This window comes from Rhineura floridana, chromosome 5 (genome assembly GCF_030035675.1).
Source record: "Rhineura floridana isolate rRhiFlo1 chromosome 5, rRhiFlo1.hap2, whole genome shotgun sequence".
NCBI lineage: Eukaryota > Metazoa > Chordata > Lepidosauria > Squamata > Rhineuridae > Rhineura > Rhineura floridana.
Genome location: NC_084484.1, coordinates 180753424 through 180781089, shown reverse-complemented (window position 1 = coordinate 180781089; position 27666 = coordinate 180753424). Strand labels below are relative to the sequence as shown.

The 27666-nt window shown below is 44.3% G+C and overlaps 1 protein-coding gene and 1 pseudogene across 1 annotated transcript in view; both read right to left on the bottom strand.

Moving 5' to 3' along the window:
- Positions 1-988: 988 nt before the first annotated feature.
- Positions 989-27666, bottom strand: part of GUCY2F (guanylate cyclase 2F, retinal) — an 83523-nt gene continuing 56845 nt past the window's right edge. Inside the window, exons 17-20 of the mRNA XM_061629734.1 lie at positions 19398-19496; positions 5907-6001; positions 4496-4581; positions 989-1082 (exon numbers count right to left, since the gene is read on the bottom strand). Coding sequence (XP_061485718.1) covers positions 989-1082; positions 4496-4581; positions 5907-6001; positions 19398-19496 — 374 coding nt within the window. The remainder of the gene's footprint in view (positions 1083-4495; positions 4582-5906; positions 6002-19397; positions 19497-27666) is intronic.
- Positions 25418-25536, bottom strand: LOC133386431 (5S ribosomal RNA; annotated as a pseudogene).

Genomic DNA, 27666 nt, shown 5'->3' with positions numbered 1-27666 from the left:
AATTGGAGTCCAAAAACATCTGAAGGGCCACAGGTTCCCACCCCTGCCTCAGGGGCAACACTGAGTTCAACCCGCTTAGACTACTGTAATGCGCTCTACGTGGGGTTACCCTTGAAAACAGTCCGGAAATTACAGCTGATACAGAATGCGGCAGCACGTTTGATTAAGAACAGCCGTCGCCGTGATCATATCATGCCAGTGTTAGTAAATCTACACTGGCTACCAGTTGTCTACCGGGCACAATTCAAGGCGTTGGTATTGACCTTTAAAGCCCTATACGGTTTCGGTCCAGTTTATCTAAAGGAGCGCCTCCAGCATCACCGATTATGCCACCCGACAAGATCAGCCACACAAGACCTTCTCTCGGTCCCACCAGTTAAAACAGCTAGGCTGGTGCGGACCAGAGAGAGGGCATTTTCGATTGTGGCCCCCGTCCTCTGGAATTCCCTTCCTTTCGATCTTCGTCATGCCCCCTCCCTGATAGGTTTCCGCCGGGCCGTGAAGACCTGGCTGTTCAGGCAGGCCTATGGGATTTCTGGGATGGGTTAGTTTTTAATGCTGTTTAGTTTAACCATTGAATGTGGTTTTCTGGTTTTATATTGTATCTTATTGTATTAGTGTACGTCGCCTAGCGTGACCGTTGGTTCAGTCAGATAGGCGACTCATAAATAAAATTTTATTATTATTATTATTATTAACCAGCCCTAACCCTATGTAGCATTTCCCCAGCACATAGAATCCCACACACAGATTTCCATTAGAGTTCCATCCAATAATCTGGATGCAAAAATTATTTCCAGTGGTAAAACTGAAGCAAATACAAAGGTGATACCCCCCCTCCGCCCACTTGCTCTGGCCCAGATTTCCACTTAAAACAAAGAAAACCCATAAATTTGCAAATCATGATGATCAGTCATGACTTTGAAAGGAACAGAATCTACCGCATGACTGTGCTTTTCCCTCAGATGCATTTTGTTTTCTTGCCTCTTTAGGGTTGCTTGTTGGGTTTGCTGATGAACTTTCTCTTGGAGTCTCTCAAGACAGCCTTGATTTCTTGAGCTACTGTGTTCTGCCACGGCTGGCTGTAAAAGATGAGCAGGAAATGTAGAGACTAGCTCTATGGTTTGGGTGGGTGGTAAGGACTTTGCGGGGCTAAAGCTTGTCCCACTGGAGGCAGGGACAGCCCTGCCCGTAACACCCCACTCCCAATACAAAACCAGCTTGCACAATCAACAAACAAAAGTTCCTATCCTGAGATAATATGAATTTATGAATCTTTCCAAATAAATAAATAAGTAGACTCCATAAATTAATCTGTGGGTTACTAATGTGGCACCTATGGGTGCAACAGAGCCCTTGAGGCTTTCCCCTAGCACCCACAAAGCCTTTGAGAGCCGCTCCGCCCCTTGTGCTTTTCAAGGCTCAGATTAATTCTAATAGTTATAACTTTTAGCCAGATTCCTTTGGAAGATGAAGTCTATGTCTCTGCCCTTTCTCTTTTTCTGTCTCTTGGAGCAGGGGAGGGGGGCTGATTGCGGGAAGGGGGAGAGGAGTGGCCTTAGGGAACGGCACCCACAGAACTTTCTTCAAAAATCCTAAAAAGGTTGGCGACCTGTGGCTTAACCACAAAACTCTCTAAGCAGTGGGCATAATAAACATCAATAAAGCAGACCTAAAATCCACAAAACTTTTTTAAAGACAAGTATTCATTTTTGAATGAATGGAAAATTGCACCAAACAAGGACCATTAGGTCCAATTTTCATTTGTTCTGAAACAAATTTCTGAAACAAATTGGGATGTCTGCAACACCAGTTCATATCCACTGGACAGTGGAGGCAGAAGAGGTCATTTCTGTGGCCATTTATCCAGAATGCCTTGAACATTGGATGTTCTAGCACATACCAGGAAGGGTGAAGAGTAAGGAAGAGTGGCCATCAGCACGGACCATTATTTGCTTGTGCCATTTCAGCATCCACAATGCCCCCAAAAGATCAAACTTCACAGGGCATTCTGGGTAAATAAAATGACACCCGCCTGGAATGGCCACAGAAATTAGATCTGCTGATACACACACACACACACACACACGGAAAAACAGTTAAAGGAAGAAACAACAAATTGTGAGTAAAATAAATAATTCACACAAAAAATGAAATTTTAAGAACTGTCACATTACACGGGCTGTGTACACGCCATACCTTCAAACAGTGGAGGCTGGTGGCTCCAGTGTCAGCTTGGACAGCTCCTTGAAAGTTCAGACTAAAACCTGGAGCGGATTCACTGCCCCACTGACTTTGGAGCCACATGGTTCTTGAATCGAAAACACAACCAATGTGATTCAGGAGGACTAAGCGGCTCTCATGCTCTGTCTGTGACAGATGAATTGGCTCTTGATGGGAACAGGGTGGTGGAAATGGATTAACCTTTGTAGGGGAGGGGTCAATCCCATTCCTGTAGTCTAAACATCTTTTTTCCCTCTGCTGCTGGGATATGAGTGGGAGGGGGGGGGAACCCTATAAAAATAGCCTGCACAAACGGGGCCTGTCTTGATTTCTGTGGAGTGTTATTCAGAACCAGAGACCTGGAATATCTCAGTGTCAGGCTCAATGCGGAGGACATTAATAACCCTTCTGAGGTTCATGGGATCCTCAAACTGCAGACATGTGAGGTCAAGCACACACAGTATTTCTAAGGGCCTTTCCAAATCCTGCATCTCTCCCTGTGGGACTGCGCAGCTGGAACTAGACCAGCTAAACCCGGAAACTTCCAAGTATCCAGATCTGGGCCTTGCCTTTTAACTTGAACTTGCAGCACCAAAACCACTTTCATTTTGTTTTATTTTAGTTATTTATGCCCCATCTACACCCCCACTCCCCACCCCCTATTTTCTCCTCACACACACACACAAGCACACACATCATCTTACTGATTTACTCCCTGGCCTCATTCTCACTGAGATGGGAAACCTGTGTCTGGATTGCACCATTTTAAAATGGTAAAAGGGCCTCATATGATAAAATGCCTTCCACGGGGGCAAGGAAACATTCCCGCATGTAGAAAACTAGTGTGTCAGGGAGAAGGCTAGGCTAGGCCCTTGTTTTCTACATGCAAGAATTCACTTTTTGGTCGGGAATAGCATTCAGTCTGGAATAGCTTCTGCAGTCTGAAGTGATACAGTACTCCAGACTAGGGTTGCCAGGTCCATGGCCTGAGACTGATCCTGTATCTTTAGGAGAAGAGAAAGTCATCCAAGTGCAGGTGTTCTTGCAACTCTGTAATGGGAAACACCACAAGGTGGAATTCTCCCTTCCCCCTGCACCAGTGGCGTCACTAGGGTTGGTGTCACCCGGTGTGGCCTGCAGCGCCTTCTCTCTGAGATTGTGAGCGATCGCGCGTGCAGAGCGCATGCACGGCCTCTAGGAGCGTGCAGCCGAACAACAGCCCGGGAGCGCACCGCCGCCTTGCTGCCGCCGCTTCCACCTTCTAACAGCCGAGGAAGGCAGCCAGCACGCCATGCGAAGGCTCTCAGTGCCTAGGCGGTGCCTGGGGGGGCGGCTTTGGGTGTCACCCCTGGGCCTGGCAACCAAGAGGTCTTCTGCATCTTTAAAAGCTGTGCAGGGGGAAGGGAGAATTCCACCTTGTGGTGTTTCCCATTACAGAGTTTCAAGAACACCTGCACTTGGCTGACTTTCCCTTCTCCTAAAGATACAGGATCAGTCTCAGGCCACGAACCTGGCAACCCTAATTGAAACATAAGAGAGCCAATGTGGTATAGTGGTTAGAGTGTTGGACTACGACCTGGGAGACCAGGGTTCGAATCCCCACACAGCCATGAAGCTCACTAGGTGACCTTGGGCCAGTCACTGCCTCTCAGCCTCAGAGGAAGGCAATGGCAAACCCCCTCTGAATACCGTTTACCACGAAAACCCGAGTCATAGGGTCGCCATAAGTTGGCATCGACTTGAAGGCAGTACATTTACATTTTAAGGTTTATTTCTACTGGAAACAAAGCCATTCTGAATACAGGCAGATGTATAGCCATTATAGAGCCATGAGACTGTCTTTCTAAGTAGGACCGCATTCACACCAGACATTTATTCCACTATTGTCCCACTTGCCACAGTCATGGCTTCCCCCACAGAATTGATCCCTGCTCCCCTCACGGAGTTACAGTTCCCAGAGTTCTCTGAAAGAGGGACTGACCTTTAAACCACCTAGACAATTCTGTGAGGAGAACAGGGGTCTCCCAGCAACTCTCAGCACCTTTCACAGACTACACTTCCCAGGATTCTGTGGGGGAAGCCATGGCTGTTTATAGAGGAATAAATAAGTAAGTGGAATAAATGTGTGGTGTGGATATGGCCCAGATGAAGGAGGAAGTGAAGCCTGAGAAAAGCAATCTGAATATCAACAAGGGGTTTATAAAGGAGAAATCAGCAAGGGAAAAATAGGTTGCCATTCTGTCTGTTGCCCCCACCGGTTCAGGTTACTTACCTTGGCCTCATTTCGGGAGGGCGTGGCAGTGGCTTTGTGAAGCCTTTCTTCCCTACCAACCAATATGTTTCCTCTAAACCTTTACCCTATAAGCATGGAAACAGAAGCTCATCAAACATTTGAAACATCAATGCAATTTTTGCAAATGATCCCCTCACAGAGCTACAACTGCCAGAGTTCCCCGGGAAGAGAGATTGATCATTAAACCACTCTGTGAATCTGAGAGGGGTATTGGGGGATCTCCTAACAACTGTCAGCACCCTTAACAAACTACAGTTCCCAGGATTCTAAAGCAGTTCAGAGGGTTCCTTAGCGTCACAAGCACCCTTCCCCACCGGGTGCCCACCAGATGTTTGGAACTACCTCCAGTTGGGAAAGGCTGATGTATAGTTTTGCTCCCTTCTCAAATCTCATTTGAAGTTGTCTTCTACCAAGTCAGGGAACATTGGTCCGCCAAGCTGAGTGTTGCCCTTCTGAATGCCAGCACCTCTCTGTGGTCCTCCCAGAAAGGCCTTCCCTATCAACTGCTTTCTAAGATTCTTCAGCTGGAGATGACCAAGAAGTGTGGACACCACACTTTAAGAAGTATGCGGACAAACTGGAAAAGGTTCAGAGGAGGGCAATGAGGATGATCAGGGGACTGGAAACAAAGCCCTGTGAGGAGAGACTGAAAGAACTGGGCATGTTTAGCCTGGAGAAGAGAAGACCGAGGGGAGATATGATAGCACTGTTCAAGTACTTAAAAGGTTTGCACACAGAGGAGGGCCGGGATCTCTTCTTGATCATCCCAGAGTGCAGGACACGGAATAATGGGCTCAATTTGCAGGAAACCAGATTTCAACTGGACATCAGGAAAAACTTCCTAACTGTTGGAGTGGTATGACAATGGAACCAGTTACCTAGGGAAATTGTAGGCTCTCTACAACACTGGAGGCCTTCAAGAGGCAGCTGGACAGCCACCTGTTGGGTATGCTTTAATTTGGACTCCTGCATTGAGCAGGGCGTTGGACTTGATGGCCTTGTAGGCCCCTTCCAACTCTATGATTGTGTGATTAGACTCAGGACCTTCTGCATGCAAAGCAAATGCTCTGTCACTGAGCAGTGGCCATTCTCTCTTTTTTAATTGGAGTGTGGGTGGGAAGTTACCTTCACAGAGCCAGACCCTTGATCCGTCTAGCTCAATATTACCTACACTGAACTCTCCAGGGTATCAGGCCAGGAAGATTCCCAGCCCTACCTGGAGATGCTGGGGATTGAACCTGGGATCTTCTGCATGTAAGGCAGATGCTCTATCACTGAGCTACCAGGCAAAGCAAATGTTCTACCAACCTTCTGAAGTATAAAATGTTGCCTTTGGCAAAACATCAGGGTTGGCCAGGAGACAAAGGGTTTCCCAGCTCCGATTCCTTACCTTCAGCTCGGTCTTCCCCCTGAACTCTATTTTATATCCTTCATTCAGGCTCTTCAGTGTTTTCATTGTGCTTTGGCTGATGTGAATCCTGTATGCTGAGATTTTTTAAAAAAAGAAAGGGGGGGAAAGTTATATCTTTGGAATGTGTCTCTTAAGTGTCAGCGCCCTTTTCAAATGCAACTGGTGCACATTTTCAAAAAGCGGCGTTAGGGATGGGGGAGAGAACAACGGTTTTGTTCACATTTTAATAGGAACGCAGACCATTGGTCCATCTAGCTCACTATAATCTACCCTGACCGGCAGCAGCTCTCCAGGGTGTCCGGCAGGGACCTTTTCCTGCTGTACCTGGAGATGCTAGGGATTGAACTCAGGACCTTCTGCATGCAAAGCACCTGCTCTGCCATTCAGCCAAGGCCCTTCTTATTAGAGGTTGGTTAAGTGTCAGAGTCAGGGCACCAACTGGCATTCCCAAGTGCTTTACTGTGCTTGGTATATGGACTGCCTTCCAGTCGATCCCAACATATGGCGACCCCATGAATAGGGATTTCATGGTAAGCAGTATTCAGAGGGGGTTTACCACTGCCTCCCTCTGAGGCTAGTCCTCCTGAGCTGGCTAGGGCCTGCTCAGCTTGCCACAGCTGCACAAGCCAGCCCCTTCCTTGTCCGCAACTGCCAGCTGGGGAGCAACTGGGCTCCTTGGGACTCTGCCACTTGCCCACGGCTGCACAGGTGGCAGGGCACATAACCCCTGAGCCATTCCCTGTGGAGATGATCTTTAGCTGGCCCTTGACACTCAGGAGACACGAGCATGTACTTAGACTTTCCAAAAGCTTTTGACAAGGTACCTCACCAAAGACTTCTGAGGAAGCTTAGCAGTCATGGAATAAGAGGAGAGGTCCTTGTGATGATCCTGTATTAGTGTAAATAGGGTAAGTGCTGTTTGAATAGAAGATACATGGTAAGTGGAGTGAAAGAGGAGGGGGAGTGAATGGGCAGTAGAATGCTGGATGATTGGCTGAGTGTTTAAAATGGCTGAGCGTATAAAAGGAAGAGTGACAGTGGAATCTGGGTGGATGTGATGTGATGAAAGTGAGTGGGTTGTTTTGGTGGGTTTTAGAGAGTTGTTTGCCAGGAGAGCGTGGAGAAGGAGCGGGGTGGAGTTCGTATTAGTATTAGATAAAACCATATGCTTATGTGCCTTATGAAGAAATCTTGTTATCTTTGTTATCTTTGTTATATTTAATAAATACTTAATTTGGTTTACCAAAGGCCTGATCCTTGGCTGGGGTTTCACAGACCAGAAGGGATGGTAAGGTAATGACCAAGGCTGAAGGGAAACTGTAACAAATGGTGGCAGCGGTGAAGAGAATAACAATACAAGTATTCAGAGTCTCTGGGAATACCGGTATTAGGACGTGACTGGTGGTGCTGCCTAGCAGGGGGATCTGTTGAGATCTGTGCTAGAGCGGGGAGAGAAACCATAAAAAAGGACAGTCCGGACTGGTGGAGTCCCTGGTGGTGCCTAGTGACAGGCAGTAACCACGAGCAGGTAGGAACCTGACAGGGAGAGCCAGGGAAGGGCGTCACATGTGGTGGCAGTAGCGGTGGGATCCGAACAAAGGAGACTACGTCACAGGTGTTGGCTGTAGTGGTGGGACGAATACTAGAGAATCCCTAACAGTGGTGTGGCAAACAGAAATAACAAAACAAGATTACTTGTGAGAGTGACTGGCAAAGAGTGTGTGGCAAAGAGTGAGTGAACTCAAACACCATGGCTGAATATATAAAAATGAAAAGAGAGGAGCTGGTGGAGAAGTGCATAACATTCAATTTACCTCACGAGGGTAAAGGGGTAGATGAATTGAGAGTAGCACTTATAGGATTTGCAACTGCGCAGCAAAAACAACCTGTCAGGGAAGAGACCCCAGAAGGATACTTAAGCAATCCCGCTTATATAGAGTATTTGAGAGAGAAGTTGAGGATGGAAGCAGATGGGAAAGATAAACAGCGAGAGTTGGAAACTGAGAGATTGAGGATGGAAGCTGAGGAAAAAGATAAACAGAGAGAGTTGGAAGCTGAGAGATTGAGGATGGAAGCTGAGGAAAAAGATAAACAGAGAGAGTTGGAAACTGAGAGATTGAGGATGGAAACTGAGAGAATGAGAGTGGATGCGGAGATACAAGGGGAAAGATTAAAATTGGATAGAGAGAAATTTCACTCTGAGGAGACAAGGAAAGACAGAGATGGAGCAAAAATAAAAATTACTCCAAAGGACTTTGCTGTCTATGAGCCTGGACAAGATCCTCAAATTTATCTCACAACCTTTGAAAGGGCAGCTCAGTTGTGGGGGCTACCTGAAGATAAATACATGCAGTATTTATCAAACCTGATCAAAGGGGAATTGGCAGAGGTATACCAATATTTCCCCTCAGACAGGCCCGTCACCTATGCTGAGTTTAAAGAGGCAGTCTACAAAAGATTCAGACTGGGGCCTGATTATTTTAGAAAGCTTTTCAGAAACTACCAGATACAGACAGGGAGGTCTTTCATGGAGCTGGGGGCAAAACTGATGGACATATTTGGGAAATCGCTGACAAGTGCAAAAGCTCAGTCTGTGGAGGAGGTGAAAAACCTCATGATACTGGATCAATTATACCATCAGTTACCACCAGAAATAAGGCTCCTGGTCAAAGACCGTTCCCCTACATCGGTGCAGGAGGCTGCCAAGATGGCGGATCACTTTGCCTCCAATAGAACTGGCTGGGTGGGGAAAACATCAAGAGATTTTAAACCCAGACCATATAATGCTGGCAGAAGGGATGTGGTACCACAGCGAGTGAGTCCTCCAATAAAATCTGAAGGGCACAGGACACCCCAGAGTGGATCTGTGTACCCTAAAAGTGAGGAGAAATTATGCTACAAATGTGGTAGACCGGGGCACCTACATTTTCAATGTGAGGTTGCCAACCCCATTAGTAATCCTGCTCAGACAAGGGCAGTGAAAACAGAGCCCAAGGCTTTAGAAACAGCGAAAAAGGTTCAGTTCTGCCAGATAAACTGGACAAAAGTAACAGACTTGGATTCGAGTCTAAGAGAGGACGTGTGTGTTCAAGGGGCAAATTATTGGGCATTGCTTGATACTGGTGCCGCTCAGACATTACTGAGGCCAGATTTAATAAAATCTGAGGAAATATTACCTCAGGAAACTGTGACTATCCAAGGAGTGAGGGGACAACCAGAAAGCTTGCCTATGGCCCTAGTGAAAATGGAGTGGAGAGGAAAAGGGGGAGAATATAAAGTCGGTTCAGAGCTTGGAAAAGTTACTTTTTTGAACTACAACTCCCATCAGCCCAATCCAGTGGCCATGCTGGCTGGGGCTGATGGGAGTTGTAGTTCAAAAAAGTAACTTTTCCAAGCTCTGGTATTAATGCCCAACAACAAGAACCAGAGATACTGGGAAGAGATGTTATGGGGGCACAAGGAAAAATATATGTGGTGACCAGACAGCAGCTGGGCAAAGAAACAGAAGCCATGTTAACACAGGCTGAAAAGAACAGGGTGGAATCTGTTAGCCAGCCTCAGGTCACCATAGCAACCACTAGCAGGCCTGCTGAAGGAGACAAACTGTATCAAGTGGTCTCTGGGGAAGAAGCAGAGCAATTCAGGGAAGAGTTGCATAAAGATATAAGTTTGAACCAAATAAAGGAACAAGCCCTGACCCAACAGATTCCTTTCACTGACAAGCTGAGGAATCAAGTTGTGTGTGAGAATGGGATTTTATATAGACTGTGGATGCCTGCTGAGAGAAAGAATGAATGTGAACCGGTGAAGCAATTGATAGTACCTAGCAAATACAGAACCAGATTGCTAGAGGTAGCCCACGATGTCCCATCTGCAGGACATCTGGGAATAAAAAAGACCAAGAGGAGATTGGCTCCACACTATTATTGGCCAAACATCTCCAAAGATGTAAAACAACATTGTCTATCTTGTGGTATATGCCAAAAGGTGAGAAAAAGTGGAGTAAAGACTAAGGCACCCTTAAAGCCCCTTCCTATAATTGGACAACCCTTTTATAGAGTGGGAATAGATTTGGTGGGGCCTTTTTCCAAACCCACAAGGCATGGCAAGAAATATCTATTGGTGGTGGTGGATTTTGCCACCAGGTACCCAGACGCAGAAGCACTAAGATCTGTAGAAGCCCCTGTAGTGGCAGAGGCTTTATTAAAAATCTTTAAGAGGCTGGGTTTCCCTCATGAAGTGCTGACGGATCAAGGCAGTGTATTCATGGGAGAAGTGATGCAATGTATGTGGAAATGTTGTGGTCTAAAACATCTAAAGACCACTACTTACCATCCCGCCACTAATGGGCTAACTGAGAGATTCAATGGAGTTTTGAAGGGCATGATAAGAAGCTATGTGCAAGATCACCCACAAGACTGGGATGAACGTTTGGGATGCTTCTTATTTGCATACAGAGAAGTCCCTCAGGAGTCAACAGGCTTCTCACCCTTTGAACTCATGTTCACTAGAAAAGTGAGGGGACCTTTGGAACTGTTAAAAAATTCATGGGAAGGAACCCTGGGAGAGTACAAAACATCTGTAGTAGATTTTGTATTGGAATTCTGCAATAAATTAACATCAATGATGGAAGTTGTGAAAGAGAATCTCAGTCAAGCTCAGCAGAAGCAAAGTTACTGGTATGACAGAACAGCCAGGGAACGTGTGTATGATGTGGGAGATATGGTTATGGCGTTCATACCCAGGAAACATGACAAATTACAGGCTAACTGGGAAGGACCATATACCATCAGAGAAAGGCTTGACACAGTGACATATGTAATCACCACAGACCAATTAAACAAAAGCAAAGTGGTTCATGTAAATATGTTAAAGCCTTACCATACCAGGGATGCAAAGGTGTTGCAAGTGACCTTATTCCCTGAGGGAAGTGGGCCTGAACTTCCGGATCTGGTACAGGAAAGCAAAGACAAAGGAGGGGTAGATCAAGTGGAATGGTCAGAGGAGGTGAAGGAGGAAGTAAAAGAGGAGATTCTGAGAGTTTTGAAAAACTATGGGAATCTCTTTAGTAATAAACCTGGCCGAACCAGTATAGCCAAACATTCCATTAATACTGGAGATCATGCCCCAATCAGATCTGTACCGTGCTGTGTGAATGGGAAAGTTGTGAGTGAAGTAATCTGTGTAGGACATAAGGTGGGGAGTGGGAAAATCACCCCCTTATGGAGCAAGGTGGAGGTAATACAAGTGTGGCCTATCCCCTTAACCAAAAAGCAAGTTAGGGCATTTCTAGGTGTGGCTGGTTTTTATGGAAAGTTTGTGAAAGATTTTGGGGAAATAGCAACCCCCTTGCATGAATTGACAAAGAAAAAGTGTTCTGAGCGTGTGGTATGGACGGATGAATGTCAGAAGGCTTTTGATCTGCTGAAGCAAGCCTTGTGCAAAGGACCCATATTAATAGCACCAGACTATGAGCAACCATTCATCATGGCTACAGATGCGTCAGACCTCGCGCTGGGAGTCGTCTTGCTGCAGGAGAGAGAAGGCACCAGACATCCAGTGGCGTATCTGAGTCGCAAGCTGACGCCGAGGGAGAAAAACTATTCGTCGGTCCAAAAGGAGTGCCTAGCGGTCATGTGGGGACTGAACAAGTTGCGCCCATACGTGTGGGGACGAAGATTCACGGTAACAACGGATCATCGGGCCTTGTTATGGTTACAGACTATGAAAAACCATAATACTATGCTGCAGAGGTGGTCCTGGGCCCTACAAGACTATCAAGTGGACTTCCAGTTCATCAAAGGCAAGGACAATGTATTGGCCGATGGACTGTCAAGGCAGGCGGCTGGGACTGCAGTGACGTGACCAGACGGAGGAACAAAGAAAGACACTTTCCCCAGAGAGACTTGTTTTAATTGTTAACGCGACGTATAAATCCTGGAGCAGGAATAATACTCTGCCGTTATGTTAACGGGGGGGGGAAATGTGATGATCCTGTATTAGTGTAAATAGGGTAAGTGCTGTTTGAATAGAAGATACATGGTAAGTGGAGTGAAAGAGGAGGGGGAGTGAATGGGCAGTAGAATGCTGGATGATTGGCTGAGTGTTTAAAATGGCTGAGCGTATAAAAGGAAGAGTGACAGTGGAATCTGGGTGGATGTGATGTGATGAAAGTGAGTGGGTTGTTTTGGTGGGTTTTAGAGAGTTGTTTGCCAGGAGAGCGTGGAGAAGGAGCGGGGTGGAGTTCGTATTAGTATTAGATAAAACCATATGCTTATGTGCCTTATGAAGAAATCTTGTTATCTTTGTTATATTTAATAAATACTTAATTTGGTTTACCAAAGGCCTGATCCTTGGCTGGGGTTTCACAGACCAGAAGGGAGGGTAAGGTAATGACCAAGGCTGAAGGGAAACTGTAACAAATGGTGGCAGCGGTGAAGAGAATAACAATACAAGTATTCAGAGTCTCTGGGAATACCGGTATTAGGACGTGACTGGTGGTGCTGCCTAGCAGGGGGATCTGTTGAGATCTGTGCTAGAGCGGGGAGAGAAACCATAAAAAAGGACAGTCCGGACTGGTGGAGTCCCTGGTGGTGCCTAGTGACAGGCAGTAACCACGAGCAGGTAGGAACCTGACAGGGAGAGCCAGGGAAGGGCGTCACAGTCCTCTTGTGGATAAGGAATTGGTTAAGAAGCAGAAAGCAGAGAGTAGGAATAAACAGACAGTTCTCCCAATGGAGGGCTGTAGAAAGTGGAGTCCCTGAAGGATCGGTATTGGGACCTGTACTTTTCAACTTGTTCATTAATGACCTAGAATTAGGAGTGAGCAGTGAAGTGGCCAAGTTTGCTGATGATACTAAATTGTTCAGGGTTGTTAAAACAAAAAGGGATTAAAAAGAACTCCAAAAAGACCTCTCCAAACTGAGTGAATGGGCGGAAAAATGGCAAATGTAATTCAATATAAACAAGTGTAAAATTATGCATATTGGAGCAAAAAATATGAATTTCACATATACGCTCATGGGGTCTGAACTGGCGGTGACCGACCAGGAGAGAGACCTCGGGGTTGTAGTGGACAGCACGATGAAAATGTCGACCCAGTGTGCGGCAGCTGTGAAAAAAGGCAAATTCCATGCTAGGGATAATTAGGGAAGGTATTGAAAATAAAACAGCCGATATCATAATGCCGTTGTATAAATCTATGGTGCGGCCGCATTTGGAATACTATGTACAGTTCTGGTCGCCTCATCTCCAAAAGGATATTATAGAGTTGGAAAAGGTTCAGAAGAGGGCAACCAGAATGATCAAGGGGATGGAGTGACTCCCTTACAAGGAAAGGTTGCAGCATTTGGGGCTTTTTAGTTTAGAGAAAAGGAGACATGATAGAATTGTATAAAATGATGAATCCATTGAAGTGTCCTTTATTATTGGATGAATTTCAGTTGGTGCAGCTCGAGGAAGTGGACAAGGTGCTTGGAATGGTGCGGGCAACCACGTCTGCTCTGGACCCTTGCCCATCTTGGCTGGTGAAGACTAGCAGGGCTGTAACCGCCGGCTGGGCCAGGGAGGTAATAAATGCCTCCTTGAGAGAGGGAGTAGTCCCTGGTAGTCTCAAGGAGGCAATAATAAGACCTCTTTTAAAGAAACCTTTGGACCCAGATGTTTTGAACAACTACAGACCGGTGGCGAATGTTCCTTTTTTGGGCAAGGTTCTGGAGCGGGTGGTTGCCGGCCAGCTCCAGGCGCTCTTGGATGAAACCGATTATCTGGATCTGTTTCAATCCGGTTTTAGGTCCGGTTTTGGCACTGAAACAGCCTTGGTCGCCCTGTATGATGACCTTTGTCAGGAGAGGGACAGGGGGAGTGTGACTCTGTTGATTCTCCTTGATCTCTCAGCGGCGTTTGATACCATCGACCATGGTATCCTTCTGGGGAGGCTCGCGGAGTTGGGAGTTGGGGGCACTGCTTGGCAGTGGCTCTGCTCCTACTTAGCGGATCGTCGCCAGAAGGTAGTGCTTGGGGAACATTGCTTGACACCCTGGACTCTCCATTGTGGAGTCCCTCAGGGGTCGGTTTTGTCCCCCATGCTTTTTAACATCTACATGCAGCCTCTGGGTGCGGTCATCAGGAGTTTTGGAGTGCGTTGCCATCAGTACGCTGATGACACGCAGCTCTACTTCTCCTTTTCACCTTCTTCAGGTGAGACTGTTGATGTGCTGAACCGTTGCCTGACCGCGATAATGGACTGGATGAGAGCTAACAAACTGAAACTCAATCCAGACAAGACTGAGACACTGTTGGTGAGCTCTTTCCCTGCCCAGATGGTGGATGCTTATCCTGTTCTAGATGGGGTTACACTCCCCTTGAAGGAACAGGTTCGTAGTTTGGGGGTCCTTTTTGACCCTTCCTTGTCGCTCGAGGCTCAAGTGGCCTCGGTGGCACGGAATGCATTTTACCACCTTCGCTTAGTAGCCCAGCTACGCCCCTATCTGGACAGGGATGATCTCGCCTTGGTTGTTCACGTTCTGGTAACTTCTAGACTGGATTACTGTACGTAGGGCTGCCCTTGAAGACTGTTCGGAAACTTCAGCTAGTGCAAAATGCGGCTGCCAGGCTGTTGACAAGGACCAATCGGTCTGCGCATATAACACCTGTCCTGGCTCGCTTGCACTGGCTACCTATTTGTTTCCGAGCTAGATTCAAGGTGCTGGTGTTGACCTATAAAGCCTTACACGGTGTGGGACCGCAATACATTGTGGAACGCCTCTCCCGCTATGAACCTACCCGTTCACTTCGTTCTGTATCTAAGGCCCTCCTCCGGGTACCAACTCACCAGGATGCCTGGAGAACTGTTACTAGATCTAGGGCCTTTTCTGTGGTGGCCCCCGAATTGTGGAACAGCTTACCGGAGGAAATACGCCTGGCGCCTACGGTTCTTTCTTTTAGGCGCCAGGTTAAGACCTGGCTGTACTCCCAGGCATTTTAATGTTTAATGCTTTATGTTTAATGTTTTTAGTTTAATGTGTTCCTCTGTTACTGATTTTATTCTATATTGTATTTTAATCCTGTTTGTACACCGCCCAGAGAGCTGTTAGCTATGGGCGGTCTAGAAATGAAAAATAAATAAATAAATAAATAAAATTATGCATGGCATTGAGAAAGTGGATAGAGAAAAGTTCTTCTCCCTCTCTCATAATACTAGAACTCGTGGACATCCAAAGAAGCTGAATGTTGGAAGATTCAGGACAGACAAAAGGAAGTACTTCTTTACTCAGCGCATAATTAAACTATGGAATTTGCTCCCACAAGATGCAGTAATGGCCACCAGCTTGGATGGCTTTAAAAGAAGATTAGACAAATTCATGGAGGACAGGGCTATCAATGGCTACTAGCCATGATGGCTGTGCTCTGCCACCCTAGTCAGAGGCAGCATGCTTCTGAAAACCAGTTGCCAGAAGCCTCAGGAGGGGAGAGTGTTCTTGCACTCGGGTCCTGCTTGCAGGCTTCCCCCGGGCACCTGGTTGGCCACTGTGAGAACAGGATGCTGGACTAGATGAGCCACTGGCCTAATCCAGCAGGCTCTTCTTATGCTCTTATGAGCGGGATTTGAACTCACAGGCTCTGGACTCCCAACCAGGCTCTCCTTCCCACTGTGCTATACCAGCTGTGTGCTTGGTACTGTTGGTCAGTGACGCAGGTTGTGAGACTCACAGACAAGGTTTTTAGCAGAGAGAGAGAAACCTGAAGCAGAAGGGTTAAACTGTGAGAACAGAGTGCCAGACTATCAAGGTCAGTGGCTGGCTGAGAGTGTGATAAGGTGGGAAACTGGCAGGAACTCAGAGTGGGGGAAGAAATGTCAATGGAGTGAGCTGTCTCTAATGTCTTTGCCTAGTAAAGACTCTTACATGAAACTTGCCTGGCCTGTCTTATTCCTGTTCTAAACGGTTCTTCGATTCATACCACGTCTCACCTACACACGCAGAGCGCCACAGGGGTTATGGGCCCAGATTATGAGGCGTTGTAGCGGGTTCGAGGGCTGGTGAAGTGGCGTTGTTGCAGAGAGAAACAAAACGCAAGTGAGAGGCAAGTAAGAGTGAGCAACATGGCTGTAAATCTGTCTTCCGGGATGCCGATGGAGAGACTGAATGCTGTAAATTACTCCAGCTGGAAGTGGAGAATGACAGCTGTTCTGATTAAAGAGGATTTAAATGATGTCGTGGAAAAAACCCCTCCGGCAGCTCCTTCAGCAGCATGGCTGAAGAAAGATGAGAAAGCGAAGGCTTTTATTACTCTGGGGCTATCAGATTCACAACTGTTGCTGGTGAGTAATGAGCTGACTGCTAATCAGATGTGGGAAAAGTTAAGAGCTGCACATGTACAGCAAACTGCGGGAAGCAGGCTGTGTTTAGCACGGAAGCTATATCAGATGCGTTTTACTGATGATGTGACTATGGGAGAGCATTTGGCTGAATTTCGTAGATTAAATGCTGAGCTCCAAGATCGAGGCGTACATCATAATGACTTGCAGATGGTTTATCTCCTGTTATCTTCATTGATCAAAAATGGGACGTGCTGGTTGCTGGTCTTGAAAGTCAACCAGACGGGACTCTATCTTTGGAATTTGTGGAACAGAAACTTCAACAAGAGTGGTGTAGGAGACAAGAAAACAAGAAAATGGACTTAAAAGAGGCTGAGACTGTGTCTGTACAACGGAATCAAAGAAGCAGGGAAGAGACTAAAACATGTTATTTTTGCGGGTCACGTGGGCATATACAGAGACATTGTTTAAAGAAGAGGAATTACAGAGACTTTGAAAGTCAGAGGGCAACCGTGAACTTTGTTTCTAAAGAGAGCAATAAACTGATTAACTCTAAGTGGCTTCTTGACAGTGGAGCGTCTAATTGCCTAATCACAGACTCTAGTTTATTTTTCACTTCAAAGCCGACGCAGGAGAAGCTTTATCTGGCTGACGGATCTACTCAGGACGCTACAGCAAGAGGAACGCTGAAGATGGGTAATTTGGGAATTTTAACAGATGTATTATTGATTTCTGGGTTAAAATATAACATTCTATCAGTGAGAAAATTGGCTCAAATAGGTTGTAAAGTTACATTTGAAGGGGATAGATGTTTTGTGAGAAAAAATGGCGAAATATGCATGCAAGGGAAATTACAGAACAACATGTTTATAGTTGAATGCAAGATTGATAAAGACATGTGTGCTTGGATAGCAGTAAATAAAGAGAAACATGAGAATTGTGTACATGAATGGCACAGAAAATTAGCACACGCACATTTTCAAAAGATACAAAACACCCCAAAATATAGTCAAGATTTGAAGTTAACACACTGTGAGCATGTGGATGAGTGTGAGGTATGCTATAAAACAAAAATGACTGTAAATCCAGTAAATAAGAGCTGTGAAAGCACGACTTCTGAACCCTATCAGCTCATACATGTGGATCTAGCTGGACCTTTTCAGTGCTCAAAAGGTGGAGCAAGGTTTTATTTAGTGATTGTGGATGATTTCTCCAGATTTACACATGTGTTCTTATTGAAAAAGAAAAGTGATGCAGAAGAGAAATTAAAGACATTCATACAGAGAACAGAAACACAACATGGGGTTGTTATCAAAAATATCAGATCAGATAGAGGTGGTGAATTTACCAGTAATTAATTTCAAACATATTTGGAAAAGAAGGGGATAATTCAAAGTCTCACTGCTCCCTTCAGCCCATCCTCCAACGGAACAGCAGAGAGGAGGAACCGGTCATTGCAGGATTCATTGAGAGCAATGCTAGCAGATGCTGATATGAATAACACTTATTGGGGTGAATGTATTCTGTACACTGTTTATATTCAGAACCGCTTAATGCACAGAACAATAGGCATGTCTCCCTATGAGAAACTGACTGGAAGAAAACCCAGGGTGACACACATAGAACGTTTTGGGGCAAAATGCTGGGTACATGTTGCAAAACACTCAAAAGCACAAGCAGGACGCATTTTGGGATTTCAGAATTCATATTACAGAGTTTGGTTACCTGAGAAACAACAAGTAGTGTTAAGCAGAAACATAAAGGTGATAGATAAACCATGGAGACACAGCCAAACAGTGATCTTAGAGAGTGAAAACAAGCAGGAAGCTGCAGATGTTCCTTTCGGGCAGCAAATTCCATTAAAAGCTGCATTAACAGATTTGATTCATGGTGGCAAACGTACTGTTAAAAGACTGAGAGGTGAAGACATAACAACACATGATACAGAAATGCCAAGTACGAGTGCTGGTCCAACTAAAGTTGAAAGTGAGGAAGAAATGGAAATAGATAATGTCAGGAGATCAGAGAGAAAAACGAAAGGTCAACCTCCTCAGAGATTTGCATTTAATGTTACACAACAGAATAATGAAACAGATGAAATTCCAGAGGAATGGGAAAAAGAGGGGCCTATAGATAAAGAAACAATGGATCTAATGTGGAAGTATTGTGTTGAAGAATGAAATGTAATTGTACCATCAAATAAAGGCAAACATGAATCTGTGAAACTTGTGTAAATAAAGAATAAAGAGAAACTGAACTGAACTGAAACTGTAAATAGAAGCTGTAAGAAACCATGTACTGAAATGTATTTGTAATGAAGGGTAATGTTGTAGAAATGTAATAATTGTAACTTGATGTTTTGTGGTCTGTAAGTCTCAGGTGGGGGCTGTTGGTCAGTGACGCTGGTTGTGAGACTCACAGACAAGGTTTTTAGCAGAGAGAGAGAAACCTGAAGCAGAAGGGTTAAACTGTGAGAACAGAGTTCCAGACAATCAAGGTCAGTCTGGCTAGCTGAAAGTGTGATAAGCTGGGAACTGGCAGGATCTCGAGTGTGGGGGAAGAATTGTCAATGGAGGAAGATGTCTCTAATGTCTTTGCCTAGTAAAGACTCTTACATGAAACTTGCCTGGCCTGTCTTATTCCTGTTCTAAACGGTTCTTGGATTCATACCACGTCTCACCTACACACGCGGAGCGCTACAGGTACAGGGACACAGTTGGAGGGGAGGCTAAAGGTGCCCCCCCTTTCTGCAGTGAATTTGGTGAGAGGAAGCTTGGTTATGGATCTTTTACCTGCTTCGTTTTTACAAGTGTGTGCTTTTTTTTTACATTTGTAAATTGTTGCCGTTATATTGCATTTTGTTCTGTTTTTAGTTCTGTTGCTGCTAGTTACCTTGAGTGCCATTTGGCAGAAAGGCAAGATGCAAATTGAACTGACAAACAAAAATATTGTTTGCGAGTTAAATCTGCAGGCCTAGTCAGGTGCCAAAACTGAAGGTTCCTCTATTTTTGCAGTCCCTGACAGGCACCAAAATGGAAGCTTTCTTGAGCTCCCTGGGGGCGAGGAGTTGTGCGAGGAGCAGGCCCGCTCATGAACTTTTTCAGTAATGGCAGCCAAGCCAGCATCTGTTCAAAACTCCACAGAAGACTTACGCAATCCAGTGGATTCTATCCTGGAGGCTGTATTCACCGTGTCCCCAAACAGGCAGTACCGGGGCATAGTGAGGCCCACAACACCTGCGGCACAAGGACCTAGAAAAGAAAAATAATTTTGGTGAAAGTGGTCTTCTCTTTAGCTGAAACAGATAGGAACATCATCATCCTTGTCAGTAATGGCAGCAGCTCTCCAAGGTTTCAGACAGGGGGTCTCTCCTATTCTGACTTGGAGACACCACGGCTTGAACCTGGGACCTTCTGCATGCAAAGCAGATGCCCCACCACTGAGCAATGGCCCTTCCTCAAATAGACAGCTTGGTGACTATTCTTATCTCGATGCTCACATATTGAATGTGAATATTTTCTTCAAAACACAAATGCTATCCACTGCATCCCTAAGCATGTTTACTGGGAAAATGAGCCCCATGACAGGCTTAAAATTTATTGATACTTTTTGATCATTGCAGCACTCATCAAATACTTATTTTATTGATTTATTTCCTTATTTAGCTTTCGATCCTGCCTTTCCACAGAGCACCCAAAGTGGATTTTTTTTTAAAAAATTGAACAGTAACATTAAGATAAATTAGATACTACAGTAGCATAGGAATTAACAGCAGGAGAATGAAAGTAGATTTTGCAAGCCCTATGGCTGCATCTACACGGTGGTTTGGTGTGTGTTTGGTGCTTCTCACATCTTTTAATTCGCACGGTTCACATGATGTCAATGGCAAACAGAAGCAATCACACAGTATTCCCCCTGTAAATTTGTACTAACCCGTTCCGCTGATAATACGAAAAGTTTAGAATATGGCTCCACTCCACCCCACAAGTCTTTGCAGATGGTTTGCTTCGCTGATTTTTAGTGGGTGGGTGAATCATCACTTTCGGCTAGTCCCCTTTCTCCGCCCACTAACTCTCCAGTGAATTCCATTTTGTTCCCGGTGGTTTATCCAGCAACTTCTGTCTGCTCTGTCTTCCCCCCTTCACAGTTTTCTGCAGCCCTCTTTTCTGTCCTCCCTTTCTTCCCGAGTAAACTTCCTTCACTCCTTGTAATAAGCAATGGGAATTGCCACTGGATTTTATAATTCTTTCTCATATTCTCAATCTTTGCAGAGATAAATTTGAAGTAACATCTGTCCATGCCTGGTTTCCGATTTTTTGTCCTAAAAAATTTAAAGTGGATTTTTTTTTAAAAAAAAAGTCACCTACAAATATCAATATTAATATTGATATTTTGAAAAAATATTGACATTGATAATTTCTCAAAATATTGATATTATATTGATTTGTTTTTCCAGCTGGGAAAAATTAACTCAGAAAAAGCAAGGGGCAGCAGAGAAAGAAGGTGCCTGAAAGTTATCTTCTTTTCGGCCGCCAAACTTCAGGAAGCAGTGGAGGCAGGAGGGAGTGGAAATACTGTGCAGGTCAAAAATATTTGCACATGCCCAGTAACTGAGCAACCAGAGGATGTAAAAATGTATAATCAGAGGGCGGTGCCACAAGGAAACAGCAACACTATTCCTTCCTAGAGGAACACCTACTTGTGTGAATGGAAAACAAAGCATTTGAAGCTACTATTGACCATGAAGTAGGAACCTTGCAAATCTATTATGATGGTAAAAGCAGTGTATTTAGTATGAAGAAATGCTCCCATGTGGATAAGCCCTTATACTTCCAGCATAGATGGATAAACACCCACTATCTATTTCACAATGGTTTGAGGACATTACTCCCCTGGCTACATTTGAACATATTTCATATAGACATTAAGTTCATGTAGATACCTGTTTGGACATCTGGAAGGCTTATATATATATTTTTAAATTTTATTCAAGATAAAGTAAAAGTACAAAATGTTCCAATTCGATTACATAGAAGCGTTACAAAATAAATCAACAGCAAAAACAAAATATGAAATGAACAAAATAATATGCAACTATTAAGGGTAACTTCTTACCCCTTCATATTTAAGCGTAATAATGTAATACAACAGTTTCCTATATTGAGGTAAATATATTAAATGGGGCTATTTCATCTATCACGTTATCATTCCAGAATTGTATAAATAAAGCCCATTTCTCTACAAACTTATTTGGATGGTTATAATTCATCGCATTTCTATTATAAGTCATTTTTATCGTTAATACTGTCTCCCAAGTTTTTTTCAACCAATCCATCAATATTGGGGGTTTGTTATTGTTCCATTTTTGAGCAATACATATTTATTTATTTTTGCCCCTGTGAGCAAAGTTGCTACTAATTGCAAATCTACATTAATAATTTCTTCACAAAATAAGCACAAAAGAATTGTTTTAGGATTTCTGGATAACGTTTGACCAGTAATATTCTGTATTATATCTAAAATTTCGTTCCAAAAAGGTTTTATTTTAACACAGCTCCAAAAGAGATGTATAAAATCCGCGTTACTTCTTCTACATCTCCAACAGTACATATTTTGATTAAATATGTTGCTTAATCTATGTGGTGTTAAGTACCCTTGATAAACTGCTTTAAAAATATTCTCTTTCAGATTACTATTTGATAATGTGGTTGGGATATTCTTAAACAACCAAATCCACTCTTCTTCCAGAACATCTGGAAGGCTTATATTAACTTATATGTCTAACTTAAAATGCACATACTGATGGTTCTTGTATCCATAATGTGAGCTGAGGTGGTTTATTGTTACTATATATTCTTTCCTTTCCTTTTCCCCCCAATAATCTTTTCCCTTCTTTTGCTTTTGTTCCATTTGCAAATAAAAAAAATGATTAAAATTAAATTAATTAAATACAGTATTTCATATGAGCAAATACTACATGCCATTCCCTGTCAGCTACCGAGACTACAATTCTATGTAACTGACCTGGGAGTAAGCCCCACTGAACATTGTGCGAGTTCCTTCTGAGTAAACGTGAATAGTAGGGATTGCCAACAGCTTTGGCCTAGTGAGCACATTTAGGAGTTTTAAGGAAGTGCGGTGGGCACCAGTCACCAAGTGGCTGCTGTGGGGGGCACAGCATAACACAAAATGGTGATCACATCTCAAAGAGCAGAAAAAGAGTCAGGACTACAAATTGAAGCTAGGGCAGACACACTCATGGGTTATTAGCAAAGCCTAACAGAAGAAAGTGCAGGACATGGCATAGCTGAATCTGTTAGATCAGAGAAGGTGCAAGGCCAGAACCTGGTAGGTTGGGGTGTCACCTGGCAGAATCTAATGCAGCGGTCACCAACATTGGGGGGGCAGTGGGCACATCTGGAATTTGGAGAAAGTAGCATGGGCACTAGCCATGAAATGGCTGGCATGTAGGCATGGCATAACACAAAATGGCTTCCATATCTAAAAGGACAGAAAAAGAGACAGGACCACAAAATGACATGGGCATCAGATCCATCGATGGGAAAAGGGCATCTACATCAGCCACTGCCACACTCACTCACAGAGAGATACTCTTTGCACCTCTTCTCTGTTCAGAATGGAAGGGGGTGGATAGGTGTCCAATTCTGGCATCGAAAGAAACAGGTGCATGTTCAGTGTAGGAGAGGCTGAGCCAGTGCCAACAGGAACTGAGCAGGAAGAGCAAACAGTACAGTAGAGCCCCGCTTTGCGGCGCTCTGCTTTGCAGCCTTCCACCAATACAGCGGTTGTCAATTGCAGAAAGGCCCCACTCCTATGCCACTTGTTCCAGCTTTACGGTGTTTGTCGGGCGTCGGGCGCCATTTTTGTCAATGTTAGCCAATGCGCTCCGCTTGGCGGTGGATTTCACATGGTGGTAGTCCGGAACGGTACTTGCTGCATGAGCGGGGCCCTACTGTATCTCATGCATTGCAGATTTTTCAGGGGATATTTACCCTAAGATGCCATAAGAGGTACTGGTGGGCATACTGGTACCCGCAGGCACCATGTTGATGATCCCTGATGTATAGGATTGCCTTCAGGGTCACCCCTACCAGTAGGCAGAGTGAGGTGGATTGTCTCAGGAGCAGGTGTTGCGGACAGGGAACAATGGCAAAGAGCTGGAGGACAGATCTGGACATGCGCCGCAGGTAAGAGGGGGAGAGACATTTCTTTCAGTTTGCATTTAAAGCTGAACCCACTTAGTGTGCACTTTCCAAAGTAATATGCGAACTGAAATGCAGCCATCCTATGCCTAAAAATGTATACATTCATTTTATTTATTTATTTGTTTATTTTATTATTTCAATTTATATACCGCCCTTAGCAGAATAGCTCTCAGGGCGGTGAACAAACAAGATAAAATACAATATATCATGTAAATGTGTGTATTAGGCAGTTTCATGCAAAAGTGTGTATATTTGAAGAAATTTGCACCAAAATGCTGATGAATTTTCATGAGGATTTTGCAAGCTGATGTGGAAATATGGAGAACTAAGAATGGGAAAATGAGAAACTGAGAGAGAAAACAAAATTAACAGATTTGTCCATCTCTATTCACAGGCGGTCCTGAGGGTACCTTGCTAACTCCAGGTGCAGTGGAGAACGCTATCCCAACACCGCTATTGTAGTAAGATGCAACTTCCAGCTGATTCATTTCAAATGGGGGTGAGACATCATCTTTTCCTTTAAGCTCAGGCAGCAAAATATCTTGGGCCAGCCCTGATTACACCGTAATCTATCAAATACTGTCAAATATTAAGCAGCATTATATGTCAGCTGCTAAATACTGTCAAATGTTATTGCACATCAGGCAACTAACTGCCCTCGCATGTCAGCCACTAAATACTGTCAAATACCAGGCATGTCAAGCAGTAAGTGTTGTCAGCTGGTAAACACCATTGCACATCAGACAGCTATTCCGTACTCTCAGATACTACACAGCATTTCCTACCATCTATCAAATAATGCCCAATTATCAGTTTCCGAATGTCAAACACTGAACTCAGACTTCGCAGGACATCACATGCAGACATCAGCTGTTCCGTGAATATGTGAATGTTCGAGCCAAAGTGCATATTCCCACCGACTGCTGAAAGTCAGAGTTAAAACTCTTTACAATTCTTGGCAAAGCCTTGGACCACCCAGCCTCCCATTTTGGGGACTGGGAATCTAATTAACTAATCATCCAGACAAGCTGTGTTTATTTGCCTTGTATCTTATCCCTCAGTGAAGGCTTCATCCCTTTCAGAGGTAGTCCAGAAAAACCCAAACCATGGGCTCCTTTTTTTCAATGGAGAGATATAAGTTACTTACCAACACACACAGGTCCTAAAAATTGTTGGAATAGGCAAAGTTGCATGTTCCCCTGTAAAAGGGAGATGTTCCCTTTAAGGGATATTTGGGAAATATCCCATGTACCTGTTTACCATGATGTAACTTCCTAATGGGTGGGGTTAGTTACCTGGTTTCCTCCTCCTTTGTCCTGAAGATTCCTGCGTAATCTCCATCACTGAGCTTTTTACCTCTGGGAGAGGCAGCATGGCAGATGCTCTCCTGAGAGCATCACTACCAAAGACTAAAATGGACTAAGACTTCTATTTTTCTTTCATCTAAGCTAGAGCCTATGTTTCCTGAACATATGAAAGGTCGTGAGTAAATATTCTTTATTTTTTTACCTAAGAAGGTTGTGTCTGCTATTATTTGTGCCTAGGGAAAGGTGGGCTGGTTTATATTCTCACTCTGCTGCTTGCGTTTATATCTCTGCTAAGAAATAGGACCATGAAACCATTTCCTATTTCATTTTATATTTTTAAAACACCAAACAAAAATTAGGGCTGTGCACAGCCCCCGTCCATCCCCCCCGCCTCTGACCTGGGGGCATCAGACTGACATGCTGTGGGTTGACCTGGGTACTACTGCCCCACCCCAGATCTGGTTCTGAATAAGTTTTAAAACCCTAATTTAACATACAGCCACCACAGGTTTTTTGTCGTTATGTGCCTTCAAGTCGATTATGGCTTATGGTGACCCTATGAATCTTTTTGGATATATTAATAGGGTTTTCATGGTAAGAGGTATTCAGAGGTGGTTTACCATTGCCTTCCTGTAAGCCTACGTATGGCACCCGGTATTCCCAGGCGGTCTCCCATCCAAGTACTAACCAGGCCTGACCCTGCTTAGCTTCCGAGATCAGACAAGATCGGGCATGTTCAGGGAAGTATGGCCATAGAGCTATACAGCCGTACACCCACAACGAGTGTCAGGGGTCAATTCTGCAAGGTGCTGCTATCCCCCCTCCCCAGATCAATGCCTCAGCAGAGGCATGGATTCAGGGGAAGGCATTGCACACACTGCAGAATCGACCCCTCCGCAGAACAACTGCTGAGCAGAGGGGGCGATCCTGCGCGGGTGATGCTCACCAAGCAACTTTCCTTTAGGAAACAACTTCCCTATAAGGAAAGGTTGCAACATTTTGAGCTTTTTAATTTGGAGAAATGGCAAGTAAGAGGAGGTGCATAAAGACAGAGGTGTATACAAGAATGCAGGGCGTGGAGAAAGTAGATAGAGAAAAGTTTTTCTCCCTCTCTCATAATATTACAACTCATGGACATCCAATGAAGTTGAATGTTGGAAGATTCAGGACAGACAAAAGAAAGGACTTCTCCACACAGTGCAAAGTTAAACTATAGAATTTGCCCCCCCCCCCAAGAGGCAGTGTGGGAGCCTTTAAAAGAGGAGTAGGACAAATTCATGGAGGATAAGGCTGGCTACTTGTCATGACAGTTATGTATGACACTGGAGGCAGAATACCTCTTGAATACCAGTTGCTGGGATTCACTGCTGTTGCTCTGAGGCCCTGCTTTCAGGCTTCCCATAGGCACCTGGTTGTCCAGCGCTACAAGAACTCTGAACTAGATGGGCCTCTGATCTGATCAAGCAGGGCTCATCTTTTCTCCTTATCTGCTTCTCCAAACAATTCTGTGTGAATCTCCCAGTAAACATTCCAGTCTCTGCAAACAATGCTTTGTTTCATCTTGAGCACAAGATATCCCTAAACCTGTTTTTATTTATTGGTTTGTTTATTTAAAATCCCAGTCTCCAGCCTTCCAGAGCAACTCCCAGATCAATGTAAACAAAGCATCAGTCTCTGTCCTCAGGCTTATAATATAAAGAGACACAATACCTGAAAGATCATCTTGCCCCTTATATACCCAGTCAATCACTGCACTCTGCAGATGAGGGCCTCCTGCAGATACCCCTATCAGGAGGTCCATTCCACACAACATAGGGAATGAACCTTTCATGTTGTGGCACCGACCCTTTGGAATTCCCTCCCTTTAAATATTAGACAGGCGCCATCTCTGTTATCTTTTTGGCACCCACTGAAGACCTTCCTCCTTCAACAAGTCTTTTAAGTTGAGACCTTATTCTGTCTGTGTCTGTGTTGGAATTGCTGTTTAATATGCTTTAAACGCTTTTTGAAAAAATAGACGTTTTTAAAGCTTTTTAAAAAATGTTTTTAAAGATGCTTTGTTTTAATACATTTTTTAAAATGTTGTGTTTTAATATATTTTAAAGTCTGTTTTATGGCGTGTTAATTTAGTGCTTTTGTTTTGCTTTAATATGTTTTTAAAGGTGTTTTAATATATTTTAAAGTCTGTTTTTAAGATGTTTTAGAGTGTTTTTACTGTTTTTGTTTGCCACCCTGGGCCCCTTCTGGGAGGAAGGGCATGATATAATTTATTATTATTATTATTATTATTATTATTATTATTATTATTATTATTATTATTATTAATTGGATTCTTGCATTGAGCAGGGGGTTGGACTGGATGACCTTATAGGACCCTTCCAACTCTACTATTCTATGATTTGATGATGATGATGATTACTACTACTGCTACTACTACTACTACATCATCAACTGTGAAGCCTACCACTTGTCTCCTTGATCCATGCCCATCATGGCTCGTGATGAGCTGTAAAGAGAGATTGGGCAAAGGGATCAAGGCGGTGGTAAATGCATCCTTGAATGAGGGTGTATTGCCATTAGCCCTCAAGGAGGCAGTTATAAAGCCCATCTTGAAAGAGCCCTCCTTGGATCCCCAAGATCTAAACAACTTTCACCCAATTTCAAATTTACCATTCTTGGGCAAGGTCATTGAACGAGTGGTGGCCAATCAGCTGTCAGCGCACTTGAATGAAATGGATTATTTATAACAATACCAATTGGGTTTCAGGACTGGACATGGAACTGAAACGGCCTTGGTCGCCCTGGTGGATGATATGAGGATGGCACTAGATAGGGGAGAATTCACCTTTCTGGTCCTCCTTGATCTCTCAGCGGCTTTCGATACCGTC